This window comes from Mauremys reevesii, linkage group 1 (genome assembly GCF_016161935.1).
Source record: "Mauremys reevesii isolate NIE-2019 linkage group 1, ASM1616193v1, whole genome shotgun sequence".
Lineage (NCBI taxonomy): Eukaryota > Metazoa > Chordata > Testudines > Geoemydidae > Mauremys > Mauremys reevesii.
This window is the reverse complement of record NC_052623.1, coordinates 1,002,690-1,021,961: the sequence shown is the minus strand read 5'-3', so window position 1 is coordinate 1,021,961 and position 19,272 is coordinate 1,002,690. Positions and strand designations below refer to the sequence as shown.

The window sequence follows — 19,272 nt, the reverse complement described above, 5'->3', positions numbered from 1 at the left end:
CGCTGGAGCCGAGCGGAGGCGGCGGCGGGTCCGGAGCGAGCGGGGGAGGCCGCCGCGAGGCGCCGGGGATGGGCGCGGCCGGAGCCCTGGACCCGCGGCGCCCGAACGAGACGCTGCAGCGGCTGCTGTGCGGGGGCCCCGGCAACGCCTCGGGCTGGAACCGGAGCCTCTGTGACCTGCTGCGGAGCCCGCCCGGGCCCCCCCCCGCAGGTGAGACCGGCCACCCCGCACCGAGCCCCCCACGCCTCCTCCGGGCCCCCCCGCAGGTGAGACCGGCCCCCGCACCGAGCCTCCGCCTTCCCTGGCCCCCGCACTGAGGCCCTCCCCGGGCCACCTGCACCGAGCCCCACGCCTCCTCCGGGCCCCGCACTGAGCCCCCTCCTCCGGGCCCCCCACCGAGCCCCCTCCCGGGCCCCCGCACTGAGCCCCCTGCCTTCCCTGGGCCCCTGCACCGACCCCCACGCCTCCTCCGGGCCCTCCCGCAGGTGAGACCGACCCCCGTTACTCCTCCCTTCCCAGGCCCTCCTGCACCGAGCCCTCCCCAGGTGAGACTGGTCCCGACCCCCTGTTCCCCAGGTCCCCAGCCCCCGTCCTGCCCCTCCCCGGGCCCCAGCACCAGGCCCCCCTGCGCAGGTGAGACCGGCTCCCCCACCCTGCAGGTGCTGCCCCATGTGTCCTATGCCCCGCACTGCCCCCGGCCCTGGGGTTCGGCCTTCGCTCAGATGCGGCCAGGGTCGCTGCTCCTGCAGTGGCGGGTGAGTCCCAGGGGCTCCGTCCTGCAGCCCCCCCACGTCTGGGTCAGGGACCCTCCACTTCTGGGAGTGGCCTGTGGGGCTGGGAATGGGGTGGGGGTCAGGGTGGCTCCAGGTGGAAGCACATGGGGCAGCACATGCTAAGGGGCGGCAAAAATGGTGGTGGAGGGTTGTTCTGCAGGTGAGAGGCTGTTCCAGCCCCTGGCTGCCCCCACCCCCAGCCTGGCCGGTGCCCCTCACTCCCGACCCGCAGCCCCTGCCAGCCCAGCCCTGCCCCCCCCCGGTGTTTGGCGCAGAGGGGCCCGGGGAGCCCCGGGGGGGGGCTGATTGTTCGCTGGGACCCTGGATCCATTGGCGTCCTGCGGCGCCGATGGGCAGGGGGCAGCACGGCCTGGCACCTCCCACCGGAGGGAAACTCGGACCTGGCCCGAGCGTCTCGGCGCCGCAGCCGTTATCAGTCCCTGCCAGGGCCCCGGCCCCGCCCCGGCTCCCGCTCTCCTGCGGGGCCGGCCCCACGGCCTGTCAGACAGAGCCTCTGGGCTCCAGCCGCCTGCGTCCCCTGCCCGGACCCCCGCGGCCTGTTCCCGCCAGCTGGGCGACCTTGGCCCGCCGGGGCCCACCACGGGAGGCCAGCCGCCCCACCGGCCCAGGCTCCCTCCCAGGCCCCCGTCGCCCCAGGCGTGAGCCCAGCCTGTTCTCAGCGCCTCCCTGGGGCCCCTCCCGGGTCCCCCCACACCCCTCCCTGGGGCCCCTCCCGGGCCCCTTCCTGAGCCCCCCCACACCCCTCCCCGGGGCCCTTCCCGGGCCCCTCCCTGAGCCCCCCCACATCCCTCCCCGGGGCCCCTCCACGGGTCCCCCCACCCCTCCCCGAGCCATCCCGGGCCCCTCCCTGAGCCCCCACACCCCCCCCCCCTCCCGGGCCTCCTGAGCCCCCACCCTCCACGGGCCCCTCCACAGGTCCCCACACCTCCCGAGCCATTCTGGGCCCCTCCTGGGCCCCCTCCCCAAGCCCCTCACATCCCTTCCTGTGCCCCCACACCCCTCCCTGGCCCCCTCCCGGGCCCCTCCTGAGCCCCCACACCTCCCGGGGCCTCCACAGGGCCCCACACACCCTCCCGAGCCATCCCGGGCCCCTCCTGAGCCCCACACCCCTCCCGAGCCATTCTGGGCCCCTCCTGGGCCCCTCCTGGAGCCCCCTCCCCAAGCCCCCACATCCCTCCCCGGGGCCCCACCTTGAGCCCCCCCACACCCCTCCCCGAGCCATCCCAGGCCCCTCCCTGAGCCCCCGATGCCCCGACCCGGGCCCCTTCCCAAGCCCCCTACCCGCTCTGGGCGGCTGGTGCCGCTGTGGGGTTTGGCTGGGGAGGGGCGTGCTGGCCGCGGGGGGAGGCAGCTCTGTTACCCCGGGGGCTGGGGCGACGCCGCTCGGGCTGGGGGAGCTGCATCCCGCCTGGCGGTCCCCACGGCAGCACCCCCTGGTCCCAGCCGGCCGAGGGTGTCACGGTGTCACCCCACCGCTCGCCTGCGTCTGGTGCCATCTCAGCACCTGCCAGCAAGTGCCCCCCCGACCCAGGCTGCTCCGAGGGGGAGGAGGCTCCCAGAGTCCTGCCTGGCTTTGGGGGAGCAGCTCCAGAGCAGCGCCCGGGGACTGCGTGACAGGGGGGACCCAGCGCGGCATCGGGCGGGGCAGGGGAGGACCCAGCGCAGGGCCGGGGAGGCAGGCCCAGGGGGGGCAGGGGAGGGACCCAGGGCCAGTGGGGCAGGGGAGGGATCCGGCAGTGGGGCAGGGACCGGGGGCAGGGAGGACCCAGCACTGGGGCCGGGGGGGGCAGGGAGAGGGACCCAGCGTGGGGTGGGGGTGCAGGGGGAGGGACCCAGCGGGGGGGCAGGAGGAGGGACCCAGCGCGAGGCCACAAGCTCTGGATGCCCAGGGTGTCGGTTGTGTCACACTGGTCCCCATGGGGCGTCGTGCCCGGCCGTCAGCCCTGCGGCTGCCCCAGTGCCAGGGGAGGCTGCATCCAGTGGGGAGGGTGACCGGCAGGCGCAGGGTGGGGGGAGCCGGGGGCCCCCCAGGCAACGTCATGGGCATCCTGGCCCCCGGCATTCCCCTGCCCGAGCCGGGGAGGACCCAGTTGTCACGGAGTCCCCGGGCGATGCTCTGGAACTGCTCCCCACAAAGCCAGGCAGGACTCGGGAGCCTCCTCCCCCTCGGAGCAGCCTGTCTGCAGGGCAAGAAGCTCCCACGGCTTCACCTCCTGGGTCTGACCTTGGAGCATTCAGCATCCTCTGCCCCTCCGTGCGCTTCCCCCAGCGAGTCCGCCCAGGCGGGGTCCTGGGGGGGCCACAGGGTCCTGCCCCCCCACTGCGCAGTCAGACGTGACTCTCAGCCAGCCAGTAACACAGAGGTTTATTAGACGACAGGAACAGGGTCTAACACAGAGCTTGTAGGTACAGAGAACCGGACCCCTCGGCCGGGTCCATTCTGGGGCCCAGCGAGCCAGACACCCCCGTCTGCCCTCACTCCTCGTCCCCAGCCAGCTCCAAACTGACCCCCCCCCAGCCCCTCCTCTCTGGCCTTTGTCTCTTTTCCAGGCCAGGAGGTCACCTGATCTCTTTGTTCTCCTTCAGCCATCCCCTGGCAGGGGGGAAGGGCCCCGGCCATTAGTTGCCAGGAGCCAGAGTGTCAGCCATTTATGGGCACTGGAGACTTAAGAAATGCATAGGGGAAACTGAGGCACCAACACCTTATTCAGTGGAAACATTAAGAACAGTCCCACTTAGTCACACCAGGCATCCTGGCCCCCGGCATTCCCCTGCCCGAGCTGCGGAGTGTCACGGAGGGTGGGGGGGGGACAAGGCCCTGCACCCCCGGCTTCCTGCGATTCACCAGGACTCTCAGCCAGCCAGTAAAGCAGAAGGTTTATTAGGCGACAGGAACACAGTCCCAGACAGGCCTTGCAGGCACAGACAACAGGATCCTCCCCAATTAGGTCCATCTTGGGATCCCAAGGGCACCACAGCCCCCTTGGGGGGTCAGAGCCCCGTCTGCGCCTCCCTCCGTTCCCCAGCCAGCTCCCGAAAACTCCCTCTCTCCCCCCAGCGTCTCCTCTCCCAGCCTCTGTTCAGCTCCCCGGGCAGAGGTGTCTCCTGGCCTCTAACCCCTTCCTGGGTTCTCACGTTACCTGCTCAGGTCTCCTCCCTCAAGGCCAGTCTCCCGTCCCCCAGTGCAGATCGTCCTCCCAGGCCGACACCCCCCACTCAGCACTCACAGGCCACAGTAAGAACAGTCCCAGTTCGTCACATCCCCCCCCTTCGAGACCAAACTGTGCGGGGTCCCTCCAGCCAGTGACCTGGGGAAGTTGGAACCCACCCACGTTCCCAGGGACGCCCCAACATCCCTCCCATTCCTTGGTGAGAATTACCCCAGGCCCTTCCAGTTTCCCGCCCCCCTTTAGGTCGGGGGGACTCGCAGTTTGCACGTGGGAAGGCTTATGCAGCCCGTGCCCTTTTCCCACCCCAATACCCCTGGGGTTCAAGCTGGGCAGGGGGCTTCTCCCCACGTTCCAGCCTGGGGGGCTGTGATTCGGGCTCTCTTGGTTCAGAGCCCCCATTTTGACCGTGGCCCCCCCCTCTGGAAAGGCTCCTCTGTGCTGGGCAAGGGTCCTGCAGCCATTTTCCCCTTGTCCCGGGCCTTCGCCACCCTCTGGCAGGGGACACAGGAGCGGCAGTGCTGCCGGACATGGGGAAAGACCCCAGGCCAGTAAAAGCTCCGTAGCAGCCTCTGCTGGGTATGCCAGGCTCCCTGGTGCCCCGAGAGGGGGATGTCATGGGCCCGGCACAGCAGCTGGCGGCGATACTCCTGGGGAACCACCAGCTGCCTCCTGATCCCCCCTGACTCCATCTTCCCTGGGGGAGCCCATTCTCAGTACAGGAGCCCCTTCTCCCACAGGAACCTTTTCCGGCCACCTCCCCCCATGGTCTGTCCCCCACTGAGGTTAGCCCGGTCCCTGAGCTTCACCTCGGCCTGGAACTCACCGGCTGGGACAGGGATGGGGATCTGCTCTCTCTCACTGGCTGGGTCTGCAGCTGCAGCCTCCCTGAGCCGTGTCCCTGGGCGTTCCCTCCCCACCTGCGCCTTGGGCAAGGTACCCTCCCCATTGTCAGGGTGCAGTGCCCCTCGCCGGCTCTGACTACGGGTCATGACCAGGGCACCCCGGGCGTTGCTTGGCCAGTCCTCCAGGTCCCCCCCTCAACACCTTAGTGGGCAAATGTGGGTGCACCCCCACGTCCTTGGGGCCCTCCTTAGCCCCTGTGACGGTTCTGCCCGTGGGAGCCAGCTGAGGTCACTCAATCAGGGTGAACTGCAAACCAAACGGGGCAGAGAAACCCCAAACGCTGGTGGTTATTCCAATACTTAGATTTACCAACCAGCACAAAACAGCTTCTACAGTACCTCACTGGTCACTTAGAGTCCAAACCCCGCAGTTCCCTTAAAGTGCCCAGCCTCAGGCCTCCGGCCAGACACACCTGTCAGATATGATGATGATTCCTAAGAATCTTACTTCATCATATAAAAGAAAAGGTTCTTCCAATCCCAAAGGATCAGCCACATACCCAGGTCCAATTATAACTTAGATCTTACCCAAAATACACGCTACAGCCAATTCTTATTAACTAAGCTAAAATTTATTAAAAAAGAAAAGAGAGAGTGTTGGTTAAAAGATTAATCTACAGACAGACTTGAATTCAATTCTTGAGGTTCAGATACATGGCAGAGATGAGCTTGTAGTTGCCAAAAGTCCTTTGAGAAATAGTTCATAGGTTATAGTCCAATTTCCATATTCAGGGTGGCTCCAGTCAATGACTGGGGATCTCAATCCTTGTGGCTTAAGGTTTCCCCCTCTTGAAACCCAAAGCAGATCTGAGATGAAGAAGGATCATGGTCCCAGGCTTCTTATACATTTCCAGCAGCCTTTCGGCCTGAGAAAACAATAGGCTCAACTCTCCTTCTCCCAAACATCCTGGCAATTAGCACAGAGTAATTTATCCATTAAACAGTTCAGATACAGGCTAGCACAACCTTCAAAGAGACACATAGACAATAACACTATTTCACTCAAGTATCATTATAAATGTTAATATTCCTTTTTTGATCTTTGAATTAAAACTATAGCAATAGACAAGACTTGTTTGCTTACATCACAAGACCTGAGCAAACATCTCCCCTTCTACCTCTAACAATGCAGGCTGCATTTCAAAGCTCTGTTCATTTACAGATCTTCCTAACCCGTCCTTAAGGTTCACTCATGGGTCAGGTCAGTCGGTGAGGTAATTAACTCTTTCTGGCCCCGTCACCTTTCAATGAGATATTATATCACCTCATAACGTCACACCCCCAACGCAAAATTGATGCAGGAAGGGATGACACAAATATCACTGGCTGCATCCCAAAAGCTCCCCATCCTGGGTTCTGTCTCATTACAGCTTGTAGTGGGTTAGAAGCCATGTCACGGTATAACAGAAATGATTTACCCAACTCATGTTCAATAACATGATTGGATTTTTTTTTTACGAACTCAAGGTAAAACTCACTTAGAACAATAGTGGATTGGATCTGCTCTTGCAGCAGGGATCCTGTATGTTTCATGAGATCTTGCCAAGAGCTAAAGAAACTAGCTATTTTATCTATACAAGCTTTGGCAAATGCCTGGAACCCAATTAACGTCATATCAACCTAGATATTAATGTTGTTCACAGTGTAGGAATCTTGGCATTTAGCCGCGAAAGCAATATGGTAGTGTGCCTCAGTTTCCCTTTTCATACAGCACATTAGGTCTGGCTGGAGTGTCTTTTCTTCTATGAAAAGTTCCAAGATTGTTTACAGGCACTAACAGTGAAACATCAGTATAACACAGCCTTTTAACATAAAGTGGGTTCTTATGCATTACTTTTAACATGTTCAAGGGATTTTCCATAAGATTAGGCACATTGTACATTCTTACATTTCTTGATAATAGCAACACATTAATTACAAACATCACCATCAGCAATAACAACAAATCCATTGCAAGTGTCCATCTACAATCATGTTTGTCATGCTACACCTTTGGCTCAATACCATTGGGGTTTGGGCCTTTTAGTGTTAACCTGTGGCTTCCCTTTGCAAAACTCAATTTTCTTTTTTCTCCTTGTCCCGCAGGATTAAACCCTGATTTCTCTTGCTTAACAGAATTTACTGGCTGATGGGGTGGGCTCTCTTTGCTAACAGCTATTAGCCAGGCGTTCTTCTCCCTGCCAGCCAAGTAATTTGCATCAACACAGACACTAGCTTTTAGATTTTTAGCTGCTACCCATTCCAAGGCTGGACTTTGTTTTATAGAGATATCACACAAATCCAAATAGTTTGAGGGTGAGAGTCTGCTTGCTTTCCCCTGCATCCTTAAGCATTCGGACATAAAACTGTTTTGCTTTGAAACACCAATAACCAAATCTCTCCTCAGACCCTGAAGCACAGACTGCTCACTCACAAAATCAGCATGGAGACATTCCTGTCCCAACACCATTGTCTTCCCAACAAGCTGGCCAAACCCAGCCACTTGATTATAGGGCTGCTCAACCTTTTTAACAGCTCTTACTTTATCTGAGACCTTTTCAAAGCTACCCACACTGGATCTTTCAAAAGGAAAGTCAGTAGATCCATTCACAACAGAAAATTTCTGGCTGTCAGGAACTGAAACTTTCTTGATTAAATCACTTTCACACCCTTCAGTCGCAGTAAACTGCTTGCACAGGCTACCAGGAGGAATTCTGCTCTTACCCTCTTCACCCAGGGCTTGCTCTAAAGGAACACTTTCCTGAGCCACAACAGACTCTTTCTGGGTTTTACTTACATCCATGATCACCTTTGGCCCTTCAGGCAGATTTCTAGACAATTCCCTTTTAGGCAAACCTACAGACTTTCTAGATAACAGGTTAGAAGCAATCTCCTTCCCTTGGCCATGAACTAGTTCAGGAATCTTTTCCTTCTTGCTACAAGTTGTTAAACTGTCAGTAGGTAACACAATTAAATCACCTTTTTGCTCCCCTTGTGCCCTGGCTAGGGCATCACCCTGATTAGACAGAGTTGCTGCACCCTTTTCCAACCACACATTAGCAACTGGCAAACTATAAGCACCAGAATTGTTTGGTCTTTGGGATTTTGCTATGACACTAACTGGATGCAACCTAGTCACAGGGCCATTCTCCCCAGCAGACCCAAACTTAGGACTATTCCCTTCCTGGGCTTTAGCTGTATTTACAACCCACTCCGAGACAACTGAACCACCCTCAACCATCACAGGCTGAAAGGTACCTTCCGTCTGCTCCACAGACACAGAAGAGCCAGAGACACATTCTTCTCCACCAGACACACAGCTTGGGATCTCATTTCCCTTGTCCCAGCACACAAGGCTGTTCACAGACAACTGCTTGGAGACCGAGGTAGCTCCCTCCATAGGCAAGTCACTACCCCTGACAGACACAGGCACATTCCTTTCACTGTCACATTTCTCCATACAGGACACAGGTAAGGGATAGGGACACTCCTCTTCCACTATCCCTGTCTTCCCAAACTGCTGACTAGATAAAGCCATCAGCTCACAAGGCTGCCTAGGCTTATTCGGACTTTCCCTGCCAGGCACATTGCCACTCCCAACAGATAAACTGCTGCTCTTTTCACTACACTGAGCTACTTCCAGCAAATCACAGTTACCCATTTTAGGTTCACTTTTACAAGCTGTACTAGCCACCAATCCATCACCCATCACAGATCTACCCTTTCCTTCCTCAGTTAGGGCTTTCACCTGACCATCTACTTTAATCTGCTTCTGAGAAATATTCTCCTCACCAATGAGATTTTTCTGCTCCTGATCTAATTCCAGATTCACTTCCGAGACATTAGACAGACATTCAGAAACTTCATTCACAGACAAACAGCTATTTCCCACCAGGTTAGAATCCCCCTCTGCATAGCCATAGCAAAACTGGTTATACACAGAAAACTGCCCAGAGTAATACCACATATCCACACAGTTATAAACTGGATTTTCAAGAGGATACAGTTTCTGCTGTTCTTCCATTGCTTTTTTGACTTGGAGCTGGAGTCTAGCAGTTTCTTGTTGCATCTTCTGGGTCTCCTGTTCCATCTTGTGAGTCTCCTGTTGCCTCTGTCGAGCTTTTTCCTCAGCAGCCAGCAGCTCCAGACGCCCCTTACGAGCTCTTTCTTCTCTCTCAGCAGCCTCTTTCTTTCTCTCCGCCGCCTCTTTCTCCAGCTGGGCTAAGGCTTGCTTCTCTTTCATTCGAATTTCTGCCAGTTTTTGCTCATGTTCAAACTGCAGGCTGTCCATCAGGGCTTGCAGATTCATTGCTTCTGCTGTTGCTTTCTGGCTCATGGTCACTGATCTTTAACCAACCAAACTCTCAATCCCAAATTTAAAATTTGGATAGCGTGGGGTTCTGACCCAAAGCCTAATTGACCTGGTTCTGTGGATCCTGCCGACTACGCCACTGTGACGGTGCTGCCCGTGGGAGCCAGCTGAGGTCACTCAATCAGGGTGAACTGCAAACAAAACGGGGCAGACAAACCCCAAATGCTGGTGGTTATTCCAATACTTAGATTTACCAACCAGCACAAAACAGCTTCTCTAGTACCTCACTGGTCACTTAGAGTCCAAACCCCGCAGTTCCCTTAAAGTGCCCAGCCTCAGGCCTCCGTCCAGACACACCTGTCAGATATGATGATGATTCCTAAGAATCTTACTTCATCATATAAAAGAAAAGGTTCTTCCAATCCCAAAGGATCAGCCACATACCCAGGTCCAATTATAACTTAGATCTTACCCAAAATACACGCTACAGCCAATTCTTATTAACTAAGCTAAAATTTATTAAAAAAGAAAAGAGAGAGAGTGTTGGTTAAAAGATTAATCTACAGACAGACTTGAATTCAATTCTTGAGGTTCAGATACACAGCAGAGATGAGCTTGTAGTTGCCAAAAGTCCTTTTAGAAATAGTCCATAGGTTATAGTCCAAGTTCCATATTCAGGGTGGCTCCAGTCAATGACTGGGGATCTCAATCCTTATGGCTTAAGGTTTCCCCCTCTTGAAACCCAAAGCAGATCTGAGATGAAGAAGGATCGTGTCCCAGGTTCTTATACATTTCCAGCAGCCTTTCGGCCTGAGAAAACAATAGGCTCAACTCCTTCTCCCAAACATCCTGGCAATTAGCACAGAGTAATTTATCCATTAAACAGTTCAGATACAGGCTAGCACAACCTTCAAAGAGACACATAGACAATAATACTATTTAACTCAAGTATTATCATAAATGTTAATATTCCTTTTTTGATCTTTGAATTAAAACTATAGCAATGGACAGGACTTGTTTGCTTACATCACAAGACCTGAGCAAACATCTCCCCTTCTACCTCTAACAATGCAGGCTGCATTTCAAAGCTCTGTTCATTTACATATCTTCCTAACACGTCCTTAAGGTTCACCCATGGGTCAGGTCAGTCTGTGAGGTAATTAACTCTTTCTGGCCCCGTCACCTTTCAATGAGATGTTATATCACCTCATAACGTCACAGCCCCCCACTTTAGGTGTACCCTCGCCACAGGCACCTTGAATGGGGTCCCGCCAGGGGCAGCTCTAGACCCCAGCGCGCCAAGCAGGCGCTTGGGGCGGCCGTTTCCCGGGGGGGCGGCATTTGGCTCCGGTGGAGCTCCCGCCGGCATGCCTGCAGCAGGTCCACCGGAGCCCGGGACGAGCGGACCTGCCGCAGTCATGCCTGCGGCGGGTCCCGTCTTCCTGCGGCTCCGGTTGAGCTCCCGCAGGCATGACTGCGGCAGGTCCGCTCGTCCCGGGCTCGTCAACCGGAGCCACGGGAAGAGGGGACCCGCCGCGGGACCGGGGAAGGGCGGCGCAGCGCTCCACGCTGCTTGGGGCAGCGTGATTTCTAGAGCCGCCCCTGGGTCCCGCCCACCCCCATCAGGGTCAGGTAGGTGTCGGGCACCATCCGATCTGAGGCCACCACCTCGGGCCGGGCCAGCGTCACCTCTGCGCCCGTGTCCCAGTACCCAGTGACCTTCCTCCCATCTACCTCCAGGGGAACAAGGCACTCGCTCCACGGGGACAGCCCCGCACCCACCCTGTAAACCAAAAACCCTGAGTGTGGAGCATCCAGCCCCCCAGAGGAGCTGGCCTGGGGCCCTCCTCCCTCCTTCCCATGTGGTACGCGGCCAGCCCCCCTTGCCTGGGAACGCTGCCCCTCATCCAGCTGGGTCTTTACCCAGTCAACCCTCTGTGGGTTGGGTCTGCTCCGTCTGTCCCTGAGCTTGGAGAACTGGGCCCGTATGTGGCCTCTTTGGCCACAGCGATAGCAGCCCATGTCCCATGGGTCCCCTCGAGCAGGGTTCTCCATGCTTCCCCTTCGGGAGGTCCCTAGGTCACTCTTTTTCCGCCTTGTGACAGGCCTGTTCCTGTGGGACTCCTCCCTGTTATCCCCTGCCCCACTGTCCACAAACTCGTCGGCCAGCCGGCCTGCATGCTGCGGGTTCTCCGGCTTCTGGTCCATCAACCATCGCCTCAGGTCGGATGGGCACTGCTCATACAGGTGCTCCAGTATGAATAGGTCAAGCAGGTCCTCTTTAGTTTGGGCCCCAGCCGTCCACTTGCGGGCACAGCCCTGCGCCCGATTGGCCAGTTGTAGGTATGTGACCTCCCGGGTTTTACGCTGACTCCGGAACCTCTTCCGGTACATCTCCGGGGTCAGCCCAAACTCGCGCAGCAGGGCCTCTTTGAACAGTTCGTAGTCCCCTGCCTCCGCCCCTCTCATTCGGCTGTACACCTCCACGGCGGTGGAGTCCAGTAAGGGGGAGAGAAACTGGATCCTGTCTGCAGGGTCCACCGGTGCAGCTCGCAGGCGTTCTCAAAGGCCGTCAGGAAGGTGTCTATGTCCTCCCCCTCCTTACGCCGGGCCAGGAAGCTTGTATCAAAGCTCTTTGTAGACTTGGGTCCCCCCTCACTCACCGCAGCCGGGGCCCCGCTGCTCCTCAGCCGGGCCAGGTCCAGCTCATGCTGATGCTGGTTCTCCCGTTTCTTCAGCTCTTGCCTCCTTAACTCGAGCTCTTCCCGTCTCAGCTCCCTGTCTTGTTCCATCCGCATCCGTTCCAGGGATGGGGAGCTCCGCCGGGCCGATCCCCTGCTGGCCGGGGGGGTCAGGGGGCCCTCGGTTTCGCTGGGCTTCCCCCAACCCCTCCCCTAGGTATAGGGGGCAGGGTCTCGGGGTGTCCTCGGCAGCAGTCTGGCCCCTCCCAGCCATGTCAGGCCCCGGGGCCCACGGTGCATCCGCCGGGCGGCTTCCCTCCGGGACAGGGCTCGGTTCACCCACGCGATCCGTCTCCTCCAGCTGGGCAATGAGCTGGTCTTTGGTGGAGCTCCCACTGCGCAGCCCCTTCTGCCTGCACAGCTCCACCAGGTCGCTCTTAACGCGCTTAGCAAACATCTTCCTGCTGGCCCCTCGCCGGCCTGTGCCCTCAGCTTCCCACCGGTTCCAGGGAGACCCCTCGTGCACCAGCCCTTCTCCAGGTCACCCCCTCTCTGCCAGGGTCGAGCTGCAGACTCCTCCGCCCCTGGGACCGCTCGCTGTGATCCCCCGGGGGACCCTGGTACTGCAACAGTCCTTCTCTCTGGTCACACACTCCCAGGGGTTAATCGCCCCCTGACCCCGTCTCTCTCTGACTCTTCAGCACGCCTGGTTCCCGTCATTCCCCCTTTGCTTTACTGCTCCCCAGTCACTTACTGCAGGAAGCACCGTCCACGAGGTGCAGTAGATCCCACCTCTGCCACCAGTTGTCACAGAGTGTGGGGGGACACCAGGCCCTGCACCCCCGGCTTCCTGCGATTCACCAGGACTCTCAGCCAGCCAGTAAAGCAGAAGGTTTATTTAGCCAACAGGAACACAGTCCCAGACAGGCCTTGCAGGCACAGACAACAGGATCCTCCCCAGTTAGGTCCATCTTGAGGCCCCAGGGGGGGTCAGAGCCCCGTCTGCGCCTCCCTCCATTCCCCAGCCAGCTCCTGAAAACTCCCTCTGTCCCCCCAGCGTCTCCTCTCCCAGCCTCTGTTCAGCTCCCCGGGCAGAGGTGTCTCCTGGCCTCCAACCCCTTCCTGGGTTCTCGTTACCTGCTCAGGTCTCCTCCCTCAAGGCCAGTCTCCCGTCCCCCAGCGCCGATTGATCGTCCTCCCAGGCCGACACCCCCCACTCAGCATTCACAGGCCACAGTAAGAACAGTCCCAGTTCGTTACAGGGAGGGCCCGGGTGTCCCGGCCCCCTGCGTTCCCCTGCCCGAGCCGGAGAGGACCCGGGCGTCCTTGTCCCCGGCATTCCCCTGCCCGATCTGGAGAGGACCCGGGCGTCCTGGCCCCTGGCATTCCCCTGCCCGAGCCGGGCAGGACCCGGGCGTCCTGGCCCCCGGCGTTCCCCTGCCCGAGCTGGAGAGGACCCGGGCGTCCTGGCCCCCGGTGTTACCCTGCCCTAGCTGGAGAGGACCCAGGCGTCCTGGCCCCCGGCGTTCCCCTGCCCGAGCCGGGCAGGACCCAGGCGTCCTGGCCCCCGGCGTTCCCCTGCCCGAGCTGGAGAGGACCCAGGCGTCCTGGCCCCCGGCGTTACCCTGCCCGAGCTGGAGAGGACCCAGGCGTCCTGGCCCCCGGCGTTCCCCTGCCCGAGCCGGGCAGGACCCAGGCGTCCTGGCCCCCGGCGTTACCCTGCCCGAGCCGGGCAGGACCCAGGCGTCCTGGCCCCCGGCGTTCCCCTGCCCGAGCCGGGCAGGACCCAGGCGTCCTGGCCCCCGGCGTTCCCCTGCCCGAGCCGGGCAGGACCCAGGCGTCCTGGCCCCCGGCGTTCCCCTGCCCGAGCCGGGCAGGACCCGGGCGTCCTGGCCCCCGGCGTTACCCTGCCCGAGCGGGTGAGGACCCTGGCGTCCTGGCCCCCGGCGTTCCCCTGCCCGAGCGGGGAGGACCGGGCGTCCTGGCCCCGGCGTTACCCTGCCCGAGCCGGGAGGACCGGCGTCCTGGCCCCGGCGTTACCCTGCCCGAGCGGGAGGACCGGGCGTCCTGGCCCCCGGCGTTACCCTGCCCGAGCCGGGCAGGACCCCGGCGTCCTGGCCCCCGGCGTTCCCCTGCCCGAGCGGGGCAGGACCGGCGTCCTGGCCCCGGCGTTCCCCTGCCCGAGCTGGAGAGGACCCGGGCGTCCTGGCCCCCGGCGTTACCCTGCCCGAGCCGGAGAGGACCCGGGCGTCCTGGCCCCCGGCGTTACCCTGCCCGAGCCGGAGAGGACCCGGGCGTCCTGGCCCCCGGCGTTCCCCTGCCCGAGCCGGAGAGGACCCGGGCGTCCTGGCCCCCGGCGTTACCCTGCCCGAGCCGGGCAGGACCCGGGCGTCCTGGCCCCCGGCGTTACCCTGCCCGAGCCGGAGAGGACCCAGGCGTCCTGGCCCCCGGCGTTACCCTGCCCGAGCCGGGCAGGACCCAGGCGTCCTGGCCCCCGGCGTTACCCTGCCCGAGCTGGAGAGGACCCAGGCGTCCTGGCCCCCGGCGTTACCCTGCCCGAGCCGGGCAGGACCCAGGCGTCCTGGCCCCCGGCGTTACCCTGCCCGAGCTGGAGAGGACCCAGGCGTCCTGGCCCCCGGCGTTACCCTGCCCGAGCCGGGCAGGACCCAGGCGTCCTGGCCCCCGGCGTTAGCCTGCCTGAGCTGGAGAGGACCCAGGCGTCCTGGCCCCCGGCGTTACCCTGCCCGAGCCGGGCAGGACCCAGGCGTCCTGGCCCCTGGTGTTACCCTGCCCGAGCTGGAGAGGACCCAGGCGTCCTGGCCCCCGGCGTTCCCCTACCCGAGCTGGAGAGGACCCAGGCGTCCTGGCCCCCGGTGTTACCCTGCCCTCCGTCTCCGCAGACCTGGAGTTCACGGTGCGGGTCCTGCTCTACGCGCTGATCTTCCTGCTCAGCGTCTTTGGGAACTCGCTGATCATCGTGGTGCTGGTGCTGAATCGCCGCCTGCGCACGGTCACCAACTCCTTCCTGCTCTCGCTGGCGCTGAGCGACCTGCTGCTGGCGCTGTGCTGCATGCCCTTCACGCTCGTGCCCAACCTCATGGGCACCTTCGTCTTCGGCCCCGCCGTCTGCAAGCTCGTGGCCTATCTCATGAGTGAGTGGGGGCGGGGCGGGGGCTGGGCACCTGGGGGTCCAGGAGTGGGGGCGGGGATCTGGGGGGCCAAGGTGCTGGGTGGGGATCAGGGGACCAGGGATCTGGGGTTGCCATGGGGCTGGGCAGGGCCGGGGATCTCTGGGCCCGGGGGGGTGGCCAGGGAGCTCCCAGGCAGAGCTGCCAGCCCCTGCTGGAGCCGGGGGGGGGGGTCAGGCCGGGGTCGGTCCCCCTGCCCCTGGGACTGGCACTGGGTGCCCGGTTCGCCTGCACCCCTGCGCTGGGCAGTGCCGGGGGGGTGCTCATGCGGCATGTGCCCCCCCCAGGCATCTCCGTCAGCGTCTCCACCTTCAGCCTGGTGGCGATCGCCATTGAGCGGTACAGCGCCATCTGCAACCCGCTGCAGTCCCGCGTGTGGCAGACCCGCTCCCACGCCTACCGGGTCATCGCCAGCACCTGGCTGCTGTCCCTGCTGCTCATGCTGCCTTACGCCATCTTCAGCACCACCGTGCCCGCCCGGCCCGGCCTCGCCCAGTGCCAGCACCGCTGGCCCAGCCAGCCCTTCAAACAGGCCTGGTGAGTCGGGCCCCCCTGTGCCCCCTGTGCCCCCCAGCGCCCGCCCGGCCCGGCCTCACCCAGTGCCAGCACCGCCGGCCCAGCCAGCCCTTCAAATAGGCCTGGTGAGTCGGGCCCACTGTCCCCCCAGCGCCCGGCCCGGCCCGGCCTCGCCCAGTGCCCAGCCAGCCCTTCAAACAGGCCTGGTGAGTCGCCCGCACTGAGTCCTGGTCCCCCCGCCCCGCTGAGCCCCCAGCGCCTGCATCCCCCCGCAGTGGGGCCCGGGCGGGGCTCTGGCCCAGCGGACGCGCTGCCGGGGCGGTGCCGGGAGCCAGGCCCCCGTTGGGATGGGGCAGCCGACGTGGGTGGCCTGGCCCGGCTGACGGGGGGTGTCCAGGCCCCGGGAGGGGGGGGCTCAGGCTGGCAGCCGGGCTGAGGAGCTCCCATGAGACGGGCTGTCCCCCCGCCAGGTACATCCTGCTGCTCCTCATCCTCTTCTTCATCCCCGGCATGGTGATGGCCGTGGCCTACGGCCTCATCTCCCGCGAGCTCTGCCGCGGCATCCGCTTCGAGATGGACGTCAAGAGAGAAGCCACCAGTGAGTGAGAGGCTGAGACCCACCCCCCCAGAGTCCCCTGTCCACGCCCCCGGGGTCCCTGTCCACACACCCCACCCCCGAGGCCCCTGTCCCCACCTCCGACACCCCCTGTTGCTGCTCCTCCTTCTCTGTCTCTCCCGCTGGTCGCACCCCGGTCTCAGGTTATGCAGCTGCAAACAGCTGGGCAGCCTCACCTGCCCCAGGGCCTCAGCAAAATCACACCCCCAATTCCCACCACTGAAGAAACTGAGGCACAGCCAGTATTGGTATAGGACAGGAAGACTCACATGCACCATAACATCCGACGAAGTGGGGATTCACCCACGAAAGCTCATGCTGCAAAACGTCTGTTAGTCTATAAGGTGCCACAAGACTCTTTGCTGCTTCTACAGAACCAGACTAACACGGCTCCCCCTCTGATACATAACAAGATAAATAAACCCCACTTTGTCGCACCGTCCCCCCCAGGGTCCCTCATTCACACCCACCAACCCCCCCATCCACTTCCCAGGCCCCCGCTACAACCCCTTGGACTCCTCTCGGGCCTGTCCGCAGACACGGGCGGGAATGGGCCGACCCCTGGCTCTGTTCTCTCCCCAGGTCTCCAGCACGGCAGCACGGAGCCCCTGGCACCGGGGGTGGAGGACGACGGCTGCTACGTGCAGCTGGCCAGGCCGGGGGGGGCGCTGGAGCTGAGCTTGCTGGGCCGGGCGGGCGCGGGGCAGCCGGACCGCGCCCGCGTTAACAGCTCGCAGGCCATGCTGCTGGCCAAGAAGCGGGTGATCCGCATGCTGATCGTCATCGTGGTGATGTTCTTCCTCTGCTGGCTGCCCATCTTCTCTGCCAACACCTGGCGCGCCTTCGCCCCGGCCTCGGCCCAGCGGGCGCTCTCGGGCGCCCCCATCTCCTTCATCCACCTGCTGTCCTACACCTCGGCCTGCACCAACCCGCTCATCTACTGCTTCATGAACCGGCGGTTCCGCTCCGCCTTCGCCGCCACCTTCGCCCGCTGCCGCCCCCGGCGCCCGCGCCGCCCCCCGCCCGACGACGACGTGCCTGCCACGGGCGCCTCCCTCTCCAAGATCAGCTACACCACCGTCAGCAGCCTGGGCCCCCCCTAGCGCCCCCCCGGCAGCAGCTGGGACCCCCCTAGCGCCCCCCCGGCAGCCTGGTGCCCCTAGCACCCCATCAGCAGCCTGGGACCCCTAGCGCCCCAGCCAGCAGCCAGGTGCCCCTAGCGCCCCGTCAGCAGCCTGGGACCCCTAGCGCCCCCATCAGCCTGGTGCCCCCTAGCGCCCCATCAGCAGCCTGGCGCCTCCCCAGGGCCCCTCAGCCTGGGACCCCTAGCGCCCCCATCAGCCTGGTGCCCCCTAGCGCCCCCATCAGCAGCCTGGCGCCTCCCAGGGCCCCCTCAGCCTGGGACCCCTAGCGCCCCAGCCAGCAGCCAGGTGCCCCTAGCGCCCCTGTCAGCAGCCTGGGACCCCTAGCGCCCCCGCCAGCAGCCAGGTGCCCCTAGCGCCCCCGTCAGCAGCCTGGTGCCCTCTAGAGCCCCGTCAGCAGCCTGGGCCCCTAGCGCCCCCGTCAGCAGCCAGGTGCCCCCATCAGCCTGGTGCCCCTAGTGCCCCATCAGCAGCCTGGCGCCTCCCCAGGGCCCCCTCAGCCTGGGACCCCTAGCTCCCCGTCAGCAGCCAGGTGCCCCCAAGCTCCCCGTCAGCCTGGTGCCCCCTAGCGCCCCGTCAGCAGCCTGGGACCCCTAGCGCCCCTGTCAGCAGCCAAGCGCCCCCCATGAGCAGCCTGGTGCCCCTAGCGCCCCATCAGCAGCCTGGTGCCCCCAGCGCCCCTGTCAGCAGCCAAGCGCCCCCGTCAGCCTGGTTCCCCTAGTGCCCCCGTCAGCAGCCAGGCGCCCCCAAGCTCCCCGTCAGCCTAGTGCCCCTAGTGCCCCCGTCAGCAGCCTGGGACCCCCGTGCCCCAGCCAGCCTGGCGCCCGCCCCATCAGCAGCCAGGGCCCCGGTGCCCCCACCAGCCTGGTGCCCCAGCGCCCCATGAGCAGCCTGGTGCCCCTAGTGCCCCGTCAGCAGCCTGGCGCCCCAAGCTCCCCGTCAGCCTGGTGCCCCTAGTGCCCCCGTCAGCAGCCAGGGCCCCCAGTGCCCCCGTCAGCCTGGCGCCCCTCTAGTGCCCCCCCATCAGCAGCCAGGCACCCCCCCAGTGCTCCCCGTCAGCATCCTGCAGGCCCCCTGGTGGTTCTCCGTCAGCAGCTTGGCACACCCCCCCATTAGCAGTGTGGCCCCCCCCAGCACCCTCCCATCAGAAGCCTGGCGCCCCCCTGGCACCCCCTGTCAGCAGCCTGGGGCCACTTTGCGTCCCCTCTGCCCAACCATCAGCCCCTGTCCCCCCAGGGCCGCGCTGCCCCATGGACTCCTAAAGGCCGGGGCCTGGACTCCCTGGTGCTGGAAGTGGGGCCCAGGGGCTGGGAAATGGGGGGGCTTTGCCACAGCGGGGGGCTGGGCTGGGCTCAGGGGTGCCAGCCCTCCCAGTTTGGCAGGGAGTCTCCCGGAATCAGGCTCCATCTCCTGGGGGGTGACGGGGGAGCCGTGCCCGGGGCGGGGTCTCGGGGGGGTGACGGAGGAGCTGTGCCCGGGGCGGGGTCTCTGGAGTGTGACGGGGGAGCTGTGCCCGGGGCGGAGTCTCAGGGGTGACGGGGGAGCTGTGCCCGGGGCGGGGTCTTGGGGGTGATGGGGGAGCAGTGCCCGGGGCGGGGTCTCAGAGGGTAACGGGGGAGCCGTGCCCGGGGCGGGGTCTCTGGAGGCGACAGGGCCGTGCCCGGGCGGGGTCTCCCGGGAGCCGTGCCGGGCGGGGTTTCGAGGTGACAGGGGAGCCGTGCCTGGGCGGGGTCTCGGGGTGACGGGGAGCCATGCCCGGGTGGGGTTTTGGGGGTGACGGGGGAGCCGTGCCCGGGGCGGGGTCGCGGGGGGGGGACGGAGGAGCTGTGCCCGGGGCGGGGTCTTGGGGGTGATGGGGAGCTGTGCCCGGGGCGGGGTCTCAGGGGTGACGGGGGAGCCGTGCCGGGCGGGTCTCGGGTCCCCACAGGAGCCGTGCCCGGGGCGGGTCTCAGGGGGTGACGGGGAGCTATGC

At 63.1% G+C, this 19,272-nt stretch overlaps 1 protein-coding gene across 1 annotated transcript; it reads left to right on the top strand.

The window, feature by feature from the left end:
* Window positions 1-3: 3 nt before the first annotated feature.
* Window positions 4-17,321, top strand: CCKBR (cholecystokinin B receptor). Its single transcript, XM_039521484.1, has 5 exons — window positions 4-210; window positions 14,739-14,990; window positions 15,314-15,563; window positions 16,013-16,140; window positions 16,741-17,321. The coding sequence occupies exons 1-5, from the start codon at window positions 69-71 to the stop codon at window positions 17,259-17,261; spliced, it is 1,293 nt and encodes a 430-aa protein (XP_039377418.1). The 5' UTR covers window positions 4-68; the 3' UTR covers window positions 17,262-17,321.
* The last annotated feature ends 1,951 nt before the right edge of the window (window positions 17,322-19,272 follow it).